The 18,718-nt window shown below is 36.3% G+C and overlaps 2 protein-coding genes across 2 annotated transcripts in view; one reads left to right on the top strand and one right to left on the bottom strand.

Annotated features, from left to right (window-relative positions):
• COL4A5 (collagen type IV alpha 5 chain) overlaps nt 1-18,718 on the bottom strand; it is a 284,616-nt gene that overhangs the window by 58,437 nt on the left and 207,461 nt on the right. Inside the window, exons 28-30 of the mRNA XM_055337689.1 lie at nt 18,409-18,506; nt 16,563-16,713; nt 3,335-3,448 (exon numbers count right to left, since the gene is read on the bottom strand). Coding sequence (XP_055193664.1) covers nt 3,335-3,448; nt 16,563-16,713; nt 18,409-18,506 — 363 coding nt within the window. The remainder of the gene's footprint in view (nt 1-3,334; nt 3,449-16,562; nt 16,714-18,408; nt 18,507-18,718) is intronic.
• LOC129517634 (U1 small nuclear ribonucleoprotein C-like) lies at nt 7,092-10,071 on the top strand. Its single transcript, XM_055337552.1, has 2 exons — nt 7,092-7,151; nt 9,509-10,071. Exons 1-2 carry the CDS (start codon nt 7,092-7,094, stop codon nt 10,064-10,066), a joined length of 618 nt encoding a protein of 205 aa, XP_055193527.1. The 3' UTR covers nt 10,067-10,071.

Below are 18,718 nucleotides of genomic sequence, written 5' to 3'. Positions count from 1 at the left end.
TTCCTAAAGATAAGTTAGAATTTAATACTAAATTTGATTTATACTGTAATAGCTTAGGTACAGAGAACTCAATAATCATTAGCAGATGAGTATGACTAAACAACCTGCATGTACTAGCAAAGATTCTTTTCATTGTTATTTGTAGTAGTAACAGATATTATGCTGTACTTTTCACAGCATAGATCTTTTCCATGAATACTGTCAAAAATAGGCATCCTGGTAAGGTCAAGAATGAAGGCAGTCAACATAAATTCAAAAGCTCTGCTGAATTTCCTCATATAATAACAGGAATTATATGGCTATATCTATAGAGGATAAGTACATTAGGGGAATAGAGATGCTTTAAATTTATTGGCTGCCAAATGGAACCAGTGAAAAAAAAAGGAAAATTCCAAAAACACATATTATCTGTGAGAACTTTACACAAACACACACACACACTCCAATGGTTTGATAACTGAAAAAAAAAGTTAGAAAACTTCATAAATGAAGTGGGATATGAAACTTCATCTATGAAATGGCATGACTAATTCCTTGTTTCTTTGTTTCACGTAAGTAGAGATGAGGTTGAACTGATTCAGCTACACACTTTTTCCTGAGACTCAGCAAGGATTACAATACATTTGGCTCAGGTTAGGGTATGATTTATGGACATGGAATTGAGTATATTTAACTGACCTCTTAAAAATTCACTAAAGCAGCAATCTTCTAGCTAATAGCCAGATCAAATAATAAGAATCAACATTTCCATTTCTGCCTGGATTAGTAGGGCATGGAATGAAAAGCATTTTGCTTCTTATCCTTTGGCATTTTTTTTCTTTTATTTCCCTGCCGTCAAATGAGGACTTAATATTCAACAGTTCCTTAATTTATAAACATGCATTAAACTGTGTATCCTGTCTTGGAAAAGAGAATGACAAATAGTAAAGCTTAATTAAATTACAGCAGAAAACTGGAGTCGAAAAAGCTTTAAAAGCATAATGCAAACATTTTATACTGGGGAAATGACAATATAGAATACTTTGCATTAAGTTTTCTATTGCAAAATGAAACATAGCAAGTATATTAAATAAGCTTATTTTAAAAAATTGGTAGTTAGAATTTCAGCCATGCAGTGCAAGTCAGATGTATCAAGGTATTAGAAACCGTCTTCCTAATCACCCTTTCATTGAGATGTATGAACAGAAATTATAATGTTTTGAAATGGGCTAATATAATATTCTGCCTTGGTGATATAAATAAATTTATATAAAAAGTGAGTACATGTAGCTAGTATTAAATATAAAGTATGGTCTATCTCGTAGTAAAAAAATTGTAATTTGATAATGTATCTTTATTTTTTTTACATTTATTTATGATAGTCACACAGAGAGAGAGAGAGAGAGAGAGGCAGAGACGCAGGCTCCATGCACCGGGAACCCGACGTGGGATTCGATCCAGGGTCTCCCGGATCGCGCCCTGGGCCAAAGGCAGGCGCCAAACCGCTGCGCCACCCAGGGATCCCTGTATCTTTATTAATAAGCATGCATTTGATACATTTTCATGCCAACTGCTATTAACTTCATTTGTTAAAAAAAATAACTTCATTTGTTGAACCATATTAGTTGAGATCTTGAATTTTATGGCAAAGTATATATTTATGGAAGAATGAGATGAGATTAAATTCAGCACAATTATTTTTCCCTGTCTATCCTAACTAGACTTTATAAATTAATATACCTATATATCTATCAGTTAAAAAGAACGTTAGATGAATGTAACATTTAGAGTACTAGCTAAATTTGAAAAAGCGGAAAGCACAAATAAATGTATTGGTGCTTTTTTTGTTCAGATTGGTATTAACAGTAGTCTTTTCATTCTTGCTTAGCTATGATTTAAGAATTTAAAATGCTTTCAACATCTCATGCAATTTTGGGAAATAAATGACAAAACATAACAGAAATGATAAATTCATTTTAGCCATTTTGTGAAACAGTAGGCCAAGATTATAATGACCAAACCTAAAAACTGTTTTTTCTCAAGAACCCTGTGCTATGCTAGTTGAACAGAATGGTTTCTTCATGAGTGTTGATGCAGCTACTTTTTAACAACCCAGTTCAAAGCAACACAGCAAGTTTTCTCAGTTTTAAATCAGCAGTGACATGTTAGGGGCCATTTAAAAAAGGAACAATGGGCCATAAACATAAAATGTTTAAAAAGAACATAAGCAAAAATTACCTTTACTTTCTAGGCTTTTTTATTATTAGCTGGTGTTTCCAGATTTTTGGCATAATAACTAACAAAACATTTATTGCCATTTAAGGTCAGAAAATATATTTCTACTGTTTCTTTTTTTATTTATTTTATGATAGTCACAGAGAGAGAGAGGGGCAGAGACACAGGCAGAGGGAGAAGCAGGGTCCATGCACCGGGAGCCCGATGTGGGATTTGATCCCGGGTCTCCAGGATCGCGCCCTGGGCCAAAGGCAGATGCCAAACCGCTGCGCCACCCAGGGATCCCTATTTCTACTGTTTCAAAGTACATCTGTGTATTTAAGCCCTCTGACATATTCATGTAAATTAAGGAATGATTAAGTTTTCCGTATTTTTTGAACTTTATGAATTATTACACTGCTTTGCAATGACATGCCAGCCCAAGGGTGGCCCTTAATGTGCCTTACCAGATGGCTCAGAATCCACAAAACTCAAATAAGTTCTCACACAAATATAGAGAAACTATATGATTCTCTATTAGGTTACAAGCAGACAAAACTTGTTTTGCATATCTTGCTTGTTTTCATTTTGCATGTATGTATAAAAAAGTTTGCGGTGCTTATAAGTTGCAAAATGATTGCTGACTTAGGGGTGAGAGAGGAAATTCACCTCACTTGTTTTATTAAAAAAAAGAAATGAGAATGCCTAAAATATATTTTTGACATGTTTTTAAGTCTAGTTCTTGTTTGCTAAGAAATGTTAAGAGATTCCTCGATGGTCTATTAATTCTATACAGCTACTCAGGTCTGAAATAATCAGCACTAGAAGTTTTTAGCTCTGTGATTCCAAGTCTGTGACTGGTTCAATGATTATATGCTGAGGCAACATACTGCGATTGTGAAACTGCATCATTGTTAATAGATTGATTTTAAATGAACAGGGAGGGAAAGTATCACAGATTAAAGTAGCTCTTATGCTGTGATCTGTACTTTTTCAGTTTTACAAAATTATACAAGTAGACATGTAACCTCTCAAATCTGTTTTCTGGAAAACTATTACATAGTTTGCAGTTTACTGATGAACTAGCCAATCTCTATATAATGAGTGCTACAAAATGCACATTTATTTACTCCAATCTTACCAGGTTGACCTACTGGTCCAGGAATCCCTGGTGGCCCTGGTGGTCCCTGAACACCTATTCCTGGAAGCCCAGGAGGTCCCACTGTCCCAGGTTGTCCCTTTGGCCCAACATCACCTTTAAGAAATAAATATAGTTTAGATATTAAAAACAACAATAGCTGAGTCACTAGTCGTTAAGAACCACAATACCCATGTGAAAAGACACATCAAGTTGGGATCCTGAAAAGCTATCCAATCACTGAGCAAGAAAAGTATACACAAGTACCCAGAGCAGATGACAGGAAATGCATTAAAAGTTACAGACAGGGCAGCCCGGGTGGCTCAGCGGTTTAGCGCCACCTTCGGCCCAGGTCGTGGTCCTGGAGACCTGGGATAGAGTCCCACATCAGGCACCCTGCATGGAGCCTGCTTCTCCCTCTGCCTGTGTGCCTGTCTCTCTTTTTTTTTTTAATTTTTATTTATTTATGATAGTCACAGAGAGAAAGAGAGGCAGAGACACAGGCAGAAGGAGAAGCAGGCTCCATGCACCGGGAGCCCGACGTGGGATTCGATCCAGGGTCTCCAGGATCGCGCCCTGGGCCAAAGGCAGGCGCCAAACCGCTGCGCCACCCAGGGATCCCTCTGCCTGTGTCTCTACCTCTGTGTGTGTGTGTGTGTCTCATGAATAAATAAATGAAATTTTTAAAAAATGCTTTAAAAAAGTTACAGACATATAACTTATGCTGAACACTCAACTTTACTACTTAGATCAAACTCACAAAATAGTACATAATATTATGAACCACACATTTCCTTTACTTGTTTTTTTTTAATTTTTTATTTTTATTTATTTATGATAGTCACACACAGAGAGAGAGAGAGGCAGAGACACAGGCAGAGGGAGAAGCAGGCTCCATGCACCGGGAGCCCGATGTGGGATTCGATCCGGGGTCTCCAGGATCGCGCCCTGGGCCAAAGGCAGGCGCTAAACCGCTGCGCCACCCAGGGATCCCCATTTCCTTTACTTGTAACTCATCTTGGGCAAATATCTTTATGTTTAAAATATATTTTCAAAAAAATAGATAATCTTTAACATCTTCCTATTTACTAACTTCCTATAAAAATGCTAAAGACTCTCCCATCATCAGTAAAATGCCTTTTTGACCATAGGCACTTCACTGTCCATCTTCTCTCTTTTAATTAAAAAAATTACACTAAAATTCTTTTTCTAGTGTATTTTGATGAGTTTTGACAAATTTATAGTCATATAATCACCACCAAAATCAAGATAAGTGAGATACATATATAGTCCAACAAACCAAAAGGCTTCCTGTACCTAGTTGTAGTCAACCCCTCTCCATACTCTAATGCTCGGGCAACTACTTGATCTGTTTTGCCTTAGAGTTTTTCCTTTTCTAGAATGGCATGTAAATACATTTATATAATATGTAGCCTTTTGAGTATATACTATATAAAAGACATATACTATATATGTCTCCTTTCCTCTAACATAATGCATTCAGATTCATCCACACTGATGTACCTATTAGCAGTTGACTTTTTATTGCTGAATAGTATTCCATTATGCAAACATGCCATAATTTGTTCATCTATTCACCAGCTGAATATATATATAATATATATATATTATTGAGGTTCGATTTGCCAACATATAGTATAACACCCAGTGCTCATCCTGTCAAGTGCCCTCCTCAGTGCCTGTCACCCAGTCACCCCATCCCCCACCTGCCTCCCCTACCACTACCCCTTATTCATTTACCAGAGTTAGGAGTCTTTCATGTTTTGTCACCCTAATTTTCCCTCCCTTCCCCTATATAATCCCTTTCACTATTTCTTATATTCCCCATATGAGTGAAACCATATAATGATTGTCCTTTTCTGATTGACTTACTTAGCTCAGCATAATACCCTCCAGTTCCATCCATGTTGAGGCAAATGGTGGGTATTCGTCCCTTCTAATGGCTGAGTAGTATTCCATTGTATATGTATACCACATATTCTTTATCCATTGACAGGTGAATGGATAATAGCTATTTCTAATTCTTGGCGATTATTAACAAAGCTGCTATAAACATTGATCTACAGGTTTTTGGTGAAGTTTCTCATTTTTCTTGGATAAATAAGTAAGAGTGGGATTGCTGGGTCATGTGGTAAAGGTATATTTATATGAAACTTTCCATTTTCATTTTATTTTTTTATTATTTATGATAGTCACACAGAGAGAGAGAGAGGCAGAGACACAGGCAGGGGGAGAAGCAGGCTCCATGCACCGGGAGCCCGACGTGGGATTCGATCCCGGGTCTCCAGGATCGCGCCCTGGGCCAAAGGGAGGCGCGCTAAAACGCCGCGCCACCCAGAGATCCCCCCTTTTTTTTAAGGTTTTAATTTAAATTCCAGTTGGTTAACATACAGTGTGATATTAGTTTCAGGTGAGAATATAGTGATTCAACACTTCCATACAATACCTGGCACTCATCACAACAAGGGTACTCCTTTAATCCCCATCAGCTGATTCACCTATCCCCTCAACCACCTCCTCTTGTAATCCCCTTGTAATCGTTAGTTTGTTCTCTATAGGTAAGAGTTTGTTTCTTGGTTTGCCTCTCTTTTTAATCCCCACTATGTTCCTTTATTTTGTTTCTTAAATTCCACATATGAATGAAATCATATGGTATTTTTCTCTACTGACTTATTTTGCTTAACATAATACTCTCTAGTTCTATTCATGTCATTGCAAATGGCAAGATTTCATTCTTTTTATGGCTAATATTCCATTGTGTGTGTGTACATATATGTATATTTGTGAAATTATAAATTATGGAAACACCCCAAGTGTCCATTGACTGATGAATAAAGAATATTCATGTTCAGAATTATGGGTGTTTCCATAATTTCACAATTATAGATGACGCTGCTATAAACACTGGGGTGCATGTATCCCTTGAATTAGTATTTTTGTATTCTTTGAGTAAATACCTAGTAGTGCAATTGCTGGATCATGGGGTAGTCCTATATTTTTTTTAAATGTTTATTTATTTATGATAGTCACACACACAGAGAGAGAGAGAGGCAGAGACACAAGCAGGCTCCATGCACCGGGAGCCCGACATGGGATTTGATTCCGGGTCTCCAGGATCGCGCCTTGGGCCAAAGGCAGGCACTAAACCGCTGCGCCACCCAGGGATCCCGGGGTAGTCCTATTTTTAACTTTCTGAGGAACCTCCATACTGTTTTCCACAGCAGCTGCACCAGTTTGCATTCCCACCAATAGCACAAGAGGGTTCCCCCTTCTCCACATCCTCACCAACCTGTTTTTTCTTGTGTTGTTAATTTTAACCATTCTGACAGGTGTAAGGTGATAGGTCATTGTAATTTTGATTTGTACTTCCCTAACGATCAGTGATGTTGAGCATCTTTTTATGTGTCTGTTGGCCATTTATATGTCTTCTTTGGAAAAATGTCTATTCATGTCTTCTGCCCATTTCTTAATTAGATAATTTATTTTGAGGTGTTGAGTTGTATAAGTTCTTTATATATTCTGGATACTAATCCCTTATCAGATATGTCACTTGCAAGTATTTTCTCCCAAATTGTTTTCCAAGTGGCTCTACCATTTTGAATTCTAACTAGTAATGTATGAGAGTTCTTAGTTATGATGCATCTTTGGCAGCACTTGGTATTGTCAATTTTCCTTCTTTTTTGAAGCCTATTCTGACAGGATATGTTATCTCATTGTAGTTTTGATTTGCATTTCCTAGATGACTGATTGTATTGAGAATCTTTATATGTGCGTACTAGCTAATCAGATATCTTCTTTGGTAAAGTATCTGTTCAAATGTTTTGCCCATGTTTCCGAATTTAAATTTGGTGTTTCCTTGTTATTGATTTTTGAGAATTCTTTATGTATTCTGGCTAGAAGTCCTTTTGTCAGATAAATGATATGAAAGTACATGTCATCTTATGAAGTCCAATTTATCCATTTTTATTTTTTTAAGATTTTATTTATTTATTCATGAGAGACACAAACAGAGAGAGAGAGAGAGAGAGACAGAGACATAGGCAGAGGGAGAAGCAGGCCCCCTACAGAGAGCCTGATGTGGGACTCGATCCTGGGATCACACCCTGAGCCAAAGGCAGACATTCAACCACTGAACCACCCAGGCGTCCCTCAATTTATCCATTTTTAAATATATTTTTGTTTTGGTGTTTTATCTAACAACTTTGCCGAACCTACAATCACAAAGATTTTCTTCGGTGCTTTCATCTAAAACAAGGGATAATGAAAGTACTGCCTATGGGCTAAATTTGGCTTACAGGCTAAATTTTTGAACTGCCTGTGAGCTAAGAATAACTTCTACATTATTGAAGGCCGTTAAAAAAGAAAAAATATTATATGAGAGAAACCATAGGTGGCCCATAAAATAAAAAAAAATACTGGGATGCCTAGATGGCTCAGTTTATTAAGTGTCTGCCTTTGGCTCAGGTCATAATGGGATCAAGCCCCAGGTCAGGTTCCCTGCTCAGTGTAGAGCCTGCTTATCCCTCTCCCCCTGCTCATGCTCTCTCTTGCTATCTTTCTCTCTCAAATAAATAAATAAAATCTTTAAAAAAAGAAAATATTTACTATTGGGCCCTTCATAGAAAATGTTTGCCTACCTCTGTTCCAATTTTTTTTTATCATCTTAGGTTATACATTTAGATCTATGATCCATTCTGAGTTAATTTCTGTACAATGTGTGAAGCATGGTTTGGGGTTCATCTTTTGTTTTGTTTTACACACGGATGATGAATTGATTTACCAGTATTTATTGAAAAGACTTATTCTTCTATTGAAATTGCCTTTGCAACTTTGTCAAAAATAAAATTGTGTATTTCTATTCTTGGGTCTCTATTACGTACCATTGTTCTATATGTGTCTATCTTCTCACATATACTACACTATCTTAATCACTGTGGCTTTATATTAAGTTTAGAAGTTAAGTACTATGAATCCTCCAACTCTGTACTCTTTCTCAAATTATTTTGGCTTTTCTAGGTCCTTTCCTTTTCCAAATAAATTTTTTGAATAAGAAACTACTGCAGGGATGCCTGGGTGGCTCAGCGGTTGAGCATCTGCCTTTGGCCCAGGTCGTGATCCTGGAGTCCTGGGATCGAGTCCCACATCAGGCTTTCTGCATGGAGCCTGCTTCTCCCTCTGCCTTTGTCTCTCCCTCTCTCTCTATCTGTGTCACTCATGAATAAATAAATAAAAAAATCTTAAAAACAGAAACTACTGCAGAGTTTTGCTAGGGAACATGTTCAATCTATGAATAAAGCTGGAAAAAACTGTTTATGTTAACAATATTGAGCCCTCCAACTCATGAAGACAAAATATCTTCCCATTTGACTGGATGTGTGATTTCTGTCATAAGTGGTTTTACGGTTTTCCACATACAGATCTTGCACATATTTTGTTAGAACTATACCTAAGTATTTCATGTTATTTGATGTCATTTCAATTAATACTGTTTTTGTTTTAATTTTTATTTCTAGTTGTTTGTTACTAACATATAGAAACACAATTTATTTCTGTATATTTGCCTTGTATTCTATGACCCTACTAAATTTAAATTCAATTCTTCATTTTAGGAGTATTTTGTAGATTTTCAATTTTCTATGTAGAAAAATCAGGTCACCTAAATGACAGCTTTATTTCTGCCTTTCCAATGTGTGTGCCTTTTACTTCTATTTGGGGAGGGGGGTGTTATTTTGTCAGGAGTTTTTTTTATTTGAACATAGTTGACACATAATGTTACATTAGTTTTAGGTGTACAACATAGTGATTCAACTTCTCTATATGTTATACTATGTTCACCACAAGGGTAGTTGCCATCTGTCATCATATTATTTCTATTTCTTACTTTATAGCATTTCATTGCTTTACAGGACTCACGTATAATAATGAAAAGGAGTGGTAAGAAAGCATATCTTTGCGCTGTTCCATATATTTAGGAAAAAGCAGTTTTTCACCACTAAATATAATGGATCAAGTTTTTTGGTAAATATTCTTTATCATGCAAAAGAGTTCCCTTTTTTCCCTAATTTTGTGAGAGTACTTTTTCAGAATAAATGTTAAATTATGACAAATAATTTTCATCATCTATTAAGATGTTAATATAGTTGAATTTTTCTTCAGACTGTTGATAAGGCAAATCACCCTGATCTTCAAATCAGCCTTGTAGGGGACGGAGTGGCCAACAGCCTGCAGAGCAATACGCTTAAGTTTTATTGTGACTACTGCGACACATACCTCACCCATGACTCTCCATCTGTGAGAAAGACACACTGCAGTGGTAGGAAACACAAAGAGAATGTGAAAGACTACTATCAGAAATGGATGGAAGAGCAGGCTCAGAGACTGATCAAAAAAACAACTGCTGCATTTCAACAAGGAAAGATACCTCCTACTCCATTCTCTGCTCCTCCTCCTTCAGAGGCAATGATCCCACCTCCCCCCAGTCTCCCGGGTCCTCCTCGCCCTGGTATGATGCCAGCCCCCCATATGGGGGGCCCTCCAATGATGCCAATGATGGGCCCTCCTCCTCCTGGGATGATGCCAGTGGGACCTGCTCCTGGAATGAGGCCACCTATGGGAGGCCACATGCCAATGATGCCTGGGCCCCCAATGATGAGACCTCCTGCTCATCCCATGATGGTGCCCACTCGGCCAGGAATGACTCAACCAGACAGATAAGGAGAGACAGGAACCTCTTTATATTCAGTTCATATTACTTGTTCTTACTTCACCAGGAGATCATGGTGCTGTGACTTTGGGTGTTTTCTAACAGCACGACAAGGAAGACTTGCTTCCCCTTCCTATATCAAAGAGAGAATAGTTTTTGCAGGGGAGTAGTGGGACAAAAAAAAAAGCAATTTTCACTTGTATTGTGAAACGTGAAAATAAAATTGTCAACTGTTTTAGTTAAAAAAAAAAACAAAGAAAACAAATCAGCCTTGTATTCGGAGGACAAACCTTGCTTGGTTGTAGCATATAACCTTATATTGTTGGATTTGATTTGCTAATTTTTTCTTTTAATGGTTTTTATTTATTTGAGAGAGAGAACTATCGGAGAGAGAGAGCACAAGTCAGGGGAGAGGCAGAGGGAGAATCAGACTCCCCACTAAGTGGAGTTTATTTATTGATTTTATTTATTTATTTATTCATGAGAGACACAGAGAGAGAGACAGAGAGAGAGAGAGAGAGAGAGGCAGAGAGGCAGAGACGTAGACAGAGGGAGAAGCAGACTCCACACAGGGAGCCCGATGTGGGACTCGATCCTGGGACTCCAGGATCACACCCCGGGCCGAAGGCAGGCTCCAAACCACTGAGCCACCCAGGGATCCCCAATAAAATCTTTTATTAAAAAAAGCTTTTCATACATGAATTTTCTTTTAATCACTTCTTTATCTGCATCCTACAAATTTGATATGTTTTATTTTCATTTTTATTAAATTCAAAACACTTTCTAGTTTTCCTGGTGATTTCCCTTTTGATTCATAGGTCATTTAAAGGGTTTTGGTTATTTTCTGAATATGTCAGGATTTTCCCAGATAGCTTTCTATTACTGATTTCTTCTTAAATCTAGTATGGTGAAATAATCTACTGTATGATTTCAATGTTTTTAATTTGCCAAAGTTTGTTTTAGGGCCTAGAATAATGGTCTATTACGATAAATGTTCCATGTGCCCTTTACAAGAATGTGTTTTCTTCTTTTATAAGGTGGAATATTCTGTAGATGTCAATATTGAGGAGTTATATTGATGAGAAACTAACACTACCCTACTAGAATACTGTACATCCTATCCTTAAACATCCTATCCTTGTAACCTTCTACATGAAACCAATGCAAAGTATGGCCCATGGTAGTTGAATAAGTATGATAAGTCTAGCTGGTCTGAAGACAACCTGACGTTGGGCCTTACAGTATCCCAATTTTCTATTTGTAATTTTGTATTCTCTTTATTAAAGAGCCTTGCCAAAATTGTATATTAAGATGATACAAAAATCTTTCTCTGTCTTCCACATTTCTTATATTTTAAAATTTTTACTTTTTATATTTATGATTTTAATTCATTTTTAACATAACATGCATCAGAAATTTATTTATTTGAGACCATTTACTCAATATCAACTTTTAAGAATCTATTTTCTCCCTACTAATTGATGACATTTCTGTGAAATATCAAGTTACTACAGAGACACGAGTGTGCGTGTGCATGTGTGTGTATTTGTATTCCATATATACATGTTTCTTTTTTTTTTAATTTTTTTTTTTGATCCGGGTCTCCAGGATCGCACCCTGGGGCAAAGGCAGGCGCTAAACCGCTGCGCCACCCAGGGATTCCTTTATATACATGTTTCTTAACTCTGTTATATTGGTCCTCTTGTCTATTCCAGCACTGGTTCACAATACTGTAATTACAAGGATTTTGAAATACATTTTAGTATATGTTTGATAAATGTTAAGTTTCAGAATTAGTTATGACAAGTGCTTACAAAAAACACCAACTTGAATTCTCATTGAAAATGCATTATATTTGGGATCCCTGGGTGGTGCAGCGGTGGCCCAGGGCGCAATCCTGGAGACCCGAGATCGAATCCCACATCGGGCTCCCGGTGCATGGAGCCTGCTTCTTCCTCTGCCTGTGTCTCTGCCTCTCTCTCTCTCTCTGTGACTATCATAAAAAAATGCATTATATTTAAGCAAATTTGGAAAGTGCTGGCATCATTCAGCCTTCCCATGCACACATATGATTTATCAACCAATTAATTTTACCTTTTTCAAGTTGTTAATAATAGAGTTTTATTTTTTCCAAATAATTAAGCATATTTTGCTTTATTAATTTCTAGATAAAATGTAGATTTTTGGGGAAGCCTGGGTGGCTCAGCAGTTGAGCGTCTGCCTTTCTGCTCAGGGCATGATCCTGGGATCTGGGATCGAGTCCCATATCAGGCTCCTTGCACAGAGCCTGCTTCTCCCTTTGCCCGTGTCTCTGCCCCTCTCTGTCTCTCATGAATAAATAAATAAAATATTTAAAAATAGATTTTTTTTTTGCAATTTATATTTTATTTCTTTTAATATTTCCATTTCTGTGCCATTCTATTTGTCACAATACTTTTGCATGTTATTCCTGCTACCCAGAACATCCTTCCATTAGGATACAGATCAAGTGTCACCTCCTATATGAAGCCTACCAAGGCACCTTAGATGAGGCCTTGAACCAAAGTAATATGAGGCAAACTGAATGTTTCCAAAGTCATCTTCTTTTTATTTTTTTTGTTTAATGTGATTCTAATGTTGAGTCTTCATCCTCATATCATTCTTTCCTGATAGATGATAGATGTTACCCTAATTTATTATTGGTCACTATTTTGCTTTGAAAGTGCTGTATCAATCTCTCCTATTAGGAGAGATCACCAAGTTCTAATGCCCAGCCACTGGTATATGTGTGTCTGGTAGGTGAACTTTTATTGTGATCTGCTTACTGAATTCTGACTGTGGTTTAGTGACCCAAAACATTAGTGATACATTTTCATAAAAGTTCCAGATGAAATAACCATTATCATAGTGATACTACCTAGATTTTCTTACAGTAGTTAGAGAACAGACTCTATGCCTTTGCGTTCCTAGTGACTCAAGCAGTACCTGGCACAGAAGAAGAACATAATGTTTGAAGAATGAAGAAATTACATGGTAGAATATCCAAAATTCTTTTTCTTCTACCACCTTAGGAACTGTACTGGGGCTTTTATATTTGAGAATGAGTCTTATTAGGATATTAGAATTCCTATACTTCCTTTCAAAGATTAGGAAAATAAATGCCTGTTAAGACACTAATGTTTAAAATAGGCTTCAACTCATTTCTTCCTAACCCTTCTCAAAGACATTTTAATAAACAAAGTATCATGAGTGAGTAATTTCCATATGGAGGCTGTTTGCCACATAGCTTATCATTTGGAATGTGTCTATCTCCAATTTTGGGGGTCACATGTCTAAGCTGCGGTAGATAATTGGTGGGAAACACAATGTGTAACTTTGAGTGTTAGAGTTTACAGCTGGCCAGAACTGTTTACTTGAAGACAAAGAGGTATTTTTAAAAGGGTTTATCTAAGAAGAATTTGTATTGGGCTAGTTTGGGGCTTTTGCTCACAGAATCTATGCTGGCTAAATTGGCCTATGCTGTCATATTGCTTTAATGAGAATCAATCCAACATGTTTAGAAGTACAAAGCTGTTTAGATTATTCTCTGGGGGCCAAAATATTGACCAGGAGAGTCCTGTTCCTTGAAAACCAGTAAGGAAAACACAATTGCCAAATCTATTCCTATTTATAATAAGGGGAATCAGAATCAAGAGGGTAGAAGAAACCAATGGAGAAATGAGCAAAGGCCATAAGCAGTTCACAGGAAAAATATGTCCTTTAAGCATATTAAAAGATGTTCAATTTTCTTCATAATAATGGAAATACAAATTTAAACGACCCTGAGAATAAAGGCAAAGGATACTGTATATCCAAGGAATTTTTTAAAAAAGAATAAAGTTGGAGGACTTACATTACCTGATATCAAGTCTTATTATAAAGCTACAGTAATATAAACAGTTGGTATTGACTTAAGGATAGTAAAATAGATAAGTAGAAATGATAGCACAAAATAGACCTACACATTATACTGCCATCTAATTTTTGACACAGATGCCAAAGTAATCCAATGGTGAACAAATGGTGTTTAATAAAATTATTTGAGATGGATGATAATCTTAAAAATAAATGCTAAAATTATAAAATTTATAAAGTAAAACAGTTATCTTTGCAACCTTGGGAAAGGTTTCTTAGACATAACACAGACAATCATTATATAAAAAATAGATAAATGAAAATCAATAAAACCAAAACTTTTATCATTAAAATATGCTGATTAAAAACAAATAGGCAAACCAGATGGGGATAAAATACTCATAGATCTCTATTTCACAAAAGACCAGTATGTAGAATATATAAACATCACTTCCCACTTAACAATAAAAACATAAATTTTAAAATGCGAAAAACATCTGAATGTGCAAAATAATCCACCAGGACACAAAAGAGTTCAACATCATTAGTCATCATCAGGGAAATGAAAACTCAGACCAAAATATGTCACCAATGCACCTACTAAAACTCAAAAATGAAGAGACTGATGACACCAAATGTTGGAGAGAATGTGGAACAATTGAAACTTTCATACCATATTGGTTTGAGTTTAAAATGGTAAAACAATTTTGGAAAAAGGTCTAGTAGCTTCTCATACAACTAACATATACCTACTATATGACCCAACAATTCTACTTGTAGGTATTTAACCAAGCAAAATGAAAGTACGTATCCACAAAAAGATTTGTAAAAGAATGTTCTTACCAGCTTCACTCATAATAGCCAAAAACTTAACACAGTACAGGTGTCCATCAACAGAGAATGGACTAAAAAACTTTGGTATATTTATACAATGAAATACTCAATAATAAAAAATAAAACTCTTGATAAATACACATGAATGGATCTCAAAAATAGTATTCTGAGTGAAAGAAGCCTTACAAAGAATGTACCCACTGTGTGACTCCATACGGAGTTCTAGAACAGGTAGAATTAATTTACAAGGAAAAATCATAACTATACAGATGCCACTGTGGATGTTGGTGTACAGACTGAGAAAGGGGGGAAAAGGGAAATTTCCGGAATTATATCTTGATAGGGTATTAGTTACACAGGTATATGTATTTGTCGAAATCCAGCAAATGTCTCTGTGTATGTCATTTAATGTGAATTTTATGTCAAAAGAAAAAAATAACCACAGAATTGTAGTTATAATATACATGCTAAAGTACTTAGTGAGAAGTGTACTGCTGTTACAGTTTATTTTGAAATGCATCAAAAAATAAGTCAATGGATAAAGAAAGGGATGAACTGATATGTGACAAATCATGTAGAGTAAAATGTTGATAATAGAATATCAATAATGGGTATATAGTAGTCACTGAAAAATTCTACTTTGCTGATTATATGAAATTTTAAAAAAGAAAATGTTGGCAGAGATAAAATGTTAATTGTAGAATCTTGATGGTAGATATAGAAGTTTTCACTGTACCATTCTCTTAATTTTGTGTTTGAAAATTTTCACAATAAAATGTTTATAAAACTCTACCAATACCTACTTCTGTCAGATTGGTGAAAATTAAAGAATTTGTCAACATACTCAATTACCAAAGCTATGGAGAAACAAGTACACTCATTCATTGCTGATAGGAATGTGTGTATGGTAAAACAGAGAGGAACCTGACAATATCTAGAGATGCATTTAGCCTTTAATTTAGAAAATGTATTTTTATTACTCTATTCTACTGTTACAACTATACATATATGAAATAGCATAAATGCAAGACAATTCACTGTGACATTATTTCTAATAGGAACAGATTGTCAAAAGCTCAATCTAGGGCAGCCCGGGTGGCTCAGCGGTTTAGTGCCGTCTTTAGCCCAGGGCGTGATCCTGGAGACCTGGGATCGAGTCCCATGTCGGGCTCCCTGCATGGAGCCTGTTTCTCCCTCTGCCTGTGTCTCTGCCTCTCTACCTCCCCTCTGTCTCTCAAGAATAAATAAATAAAATCTTAAAAAAAAACAACCCAATCTAGCAACTAGCAACTGGCAGAACAAGCTACAATAAACTCAAGCAGTTTAATACTAGGTAGCTATTTTTTAAAAAATCAGGATTTTGAAGTACTGACATAAGGTGATCTCTAGGATATAAAATTAAGCAAAAATAATTAACAGCAAAAAGTCAAAAGGTAGTATTCTAGCTTTTAAGAAAGTTATGAAATACAAATATATATGTTATTGGCTTGAATTTGTTATGAAGAAATATTGGAACAATAAATTACTCAAAAATTGGCTATATATGGGATGGGGAAAACAGAGTGGATGGAGATGGGGTAAAAGGAAGACTTCTCAGTTCTACTTTCATACATATATGATTGTATCATCTATTCAATAAAATAAAATGTAAAAAACATCAATGAAAGATGAAAAAAAAGCAGTGACAGAGTGGGAGCATAGGCTTTCATTTAATTGGACTTATCACCCATAAACTTTCCTAACAGTTTCAATTTCTATAAAAGTTAAAAGCAAACTGAAAAATAGCTATAACTTCTTTACCTTTTGGTCCAGGGAGCCCATCCAAGCCAGTATGTCCGGGAAGACCTGGAGGTCCTGGGAAACCACGATCTCCTTTTGGACCAAGTGTTCCTTTGAAACCTGGGAGTCCTGGGGGTCCAGGTGGCCCAGGCAGCCCAAGTCCTGGTTCTCCCTTAGGCATACACATGAGAAAACATACAAACACTCCCATGATTTTCTTGGTGTTTATTGTTTACCATGAAGAATGTAAAGCAGAAAATACAAAGTAGTAACTTTTTTTCCCTATGGGAGAAGGAATAGGATAACTAAATGAAAAATAATTGGCATATTGGAGAGAACATCTGGAAGGATGAGAAACAAATTAAAGAATTTGGGGGCAGCCCGGGTGGCTCAGCAGTTTAGCACTGCCTTTGGCCCAGGGCGCGATCCTGGAGACCTGGGATCGAGTCCCACGTCAGGCTCCCGGGATGGAGCCTGCTTCTCCCTCTACCTGTGTCTCTGCCTTTCTCTCTTGAATAAATAAATAAAATCTTTAAAAAATTTGGTTATAAGACAGGAAAGAGATAACTGAGAGCATGAGATTAAAGGACCCAACTGAGGAACTGTGATTACAGACTTTGTATTAGATAATTATTTTAAATTTGATTAAGTATGATAACGACATTGTGGTTTTTGTATGAAAAGCCCACTTACTTAGAGATGAATATTGAAGTATTTATAGGTAAAATAATACGATTTTGAGATTTGTGTTAAAATACTTTAGCAAAGAAAAAGGGAATAGATGAAATAAATGTGATGAAATCTTGATCATTTGGAATCTAAGTAATGGATATATGAAACTTCATTGTATTACTCTTTTTACTTTTGTGTTCATTTGAAAGGTTCATAATAAAATAAGAACAATTAGACAATAGAGAAGTGGTTTCTCATGAGACCTGTGGTCATGGTCAATTGTTCTTCCCATGGAAGAAATAGCAATGATGAAAACACAAAAGTTTAAATTAATTAAATACAGTGAAAATTCAGGAACAGTCAGGAAAATTATAAACTACAGCAGTTTGCTGAAGGTTGACTAAGGGCAATTGTAAATTAGCTAAGATATAATAAAAAGAATAGAAAGAAACTCAAACACAGTACTTTATTATTATTATTATTATTATATTACTATTATTATTAAGCTAATAATAGTGGCTTGCATTGTGTACATGGGATGGAATTGGGACTGGGAAACAATATGGGAAGTTCTTAACATGATATTCAACCAGTCATCACATAGTCATGGACAGAGATTAAATGGTATGTTGATACTACAGAGAAGTATAAGGGGAGCTGATTGCATTCTCTCACCTAATCTCATCTCATCAGGTAAACTTTCACTCCAAAACAATTTCAGAAACTTTGTTGCTTCAAATATGACCTCTTGAACAATGAAAGACTGTTTTGGGTTAAACATGGGGCTCAAACTCACGACCTATGATCAAGACCTGAGCTGAGGGGATTCCTGGGTGGCTCAGCAGTTTAGCACCTCCCTCGGCTCAGGTTGTGATCCTGGCGTCCTGGGATGGAGTCCCACGTCGGGCTCCTGCATGGAGTCTGCTTCTCCCTCTGCCTGTGTCTCTGTGTCTCTCATGAATAAAAAAATAAAATCTTAAAAAAAAAAGACCTGAGCTGAGATCAAGAGTTGGATGCCTAACCAACTCAGCCACCCAGGTGCCCCAGGTAAAATATTTTTAAGTGAAAATATAATCAGATAACTGTATTTATATAGTGAAGATTTGGGATAAGACTTTGTCTACATCAAAATAGAAACCTAGGGCTAATAAGAGAAATAGGAAAAGGGGAAAGAATAAAGTAAAATGTCTCAGACCTTTGGTCCTGGAAAGCCTGGTGGCCCAGAAGGGCCTTCTAGACCAATTCTTCCAGGTGTCCCAGGTGCTCCTGGAGGTCCTTGAATTCCAGGAAAACCTGTGGGACATGATCAGTTATTTTTTAATCTCCAAAGAGAAGACACCTTAAAAAAGATACCCAAACTCCCAAACCCGTATTTTTACCCTGTCCAATCATGCTTAATTAGTGACTAGAGTGGGATGTTAAAAGTACACTGATGTTCTAGATGACTTCTCAGGATCAAGCCTTATAAATATCTGATATTCCCTCTCAATCACCTTATGGTCCTG

This window comes from Nyctereutes procyonoides, unplaced genomic scaffold, assembly GCF_905146905.1.
Source record: "Nyctereutes procyonoides isolate TBG_1078 unplaced genomic scaffold, NYPRO_anot_genome, whole genome shotgun sequence".
In the NCBI taxonomy this organism is placed as follows: Eukaryota; Metazoa; Chordata; class Mammalia; order Carnivora; family Canidae; genus Nyctereutes; species Nyctereutes procyonoides.
This window is presented reverse-complemented; position numbering and strand designations above follow the sequence as displayed.

Excerpts from the sequence above, each read along its gene's own strand:
- LOC129517634 (XM_055337552.1), top strand. The coding sequence starts at position 7,092 with ATGACTGATTGTATTGAGAATCTTTATATGTGCGTACTAGCTAATCAG. Across the intron at positions 7,152-9,508 it reads CTAATCAGATATCTTCTTTG|ACTGTTGATAAGGCAAATCA; the intron begins GTAAAGTATCTG and ends ATTTTTCTTCAG.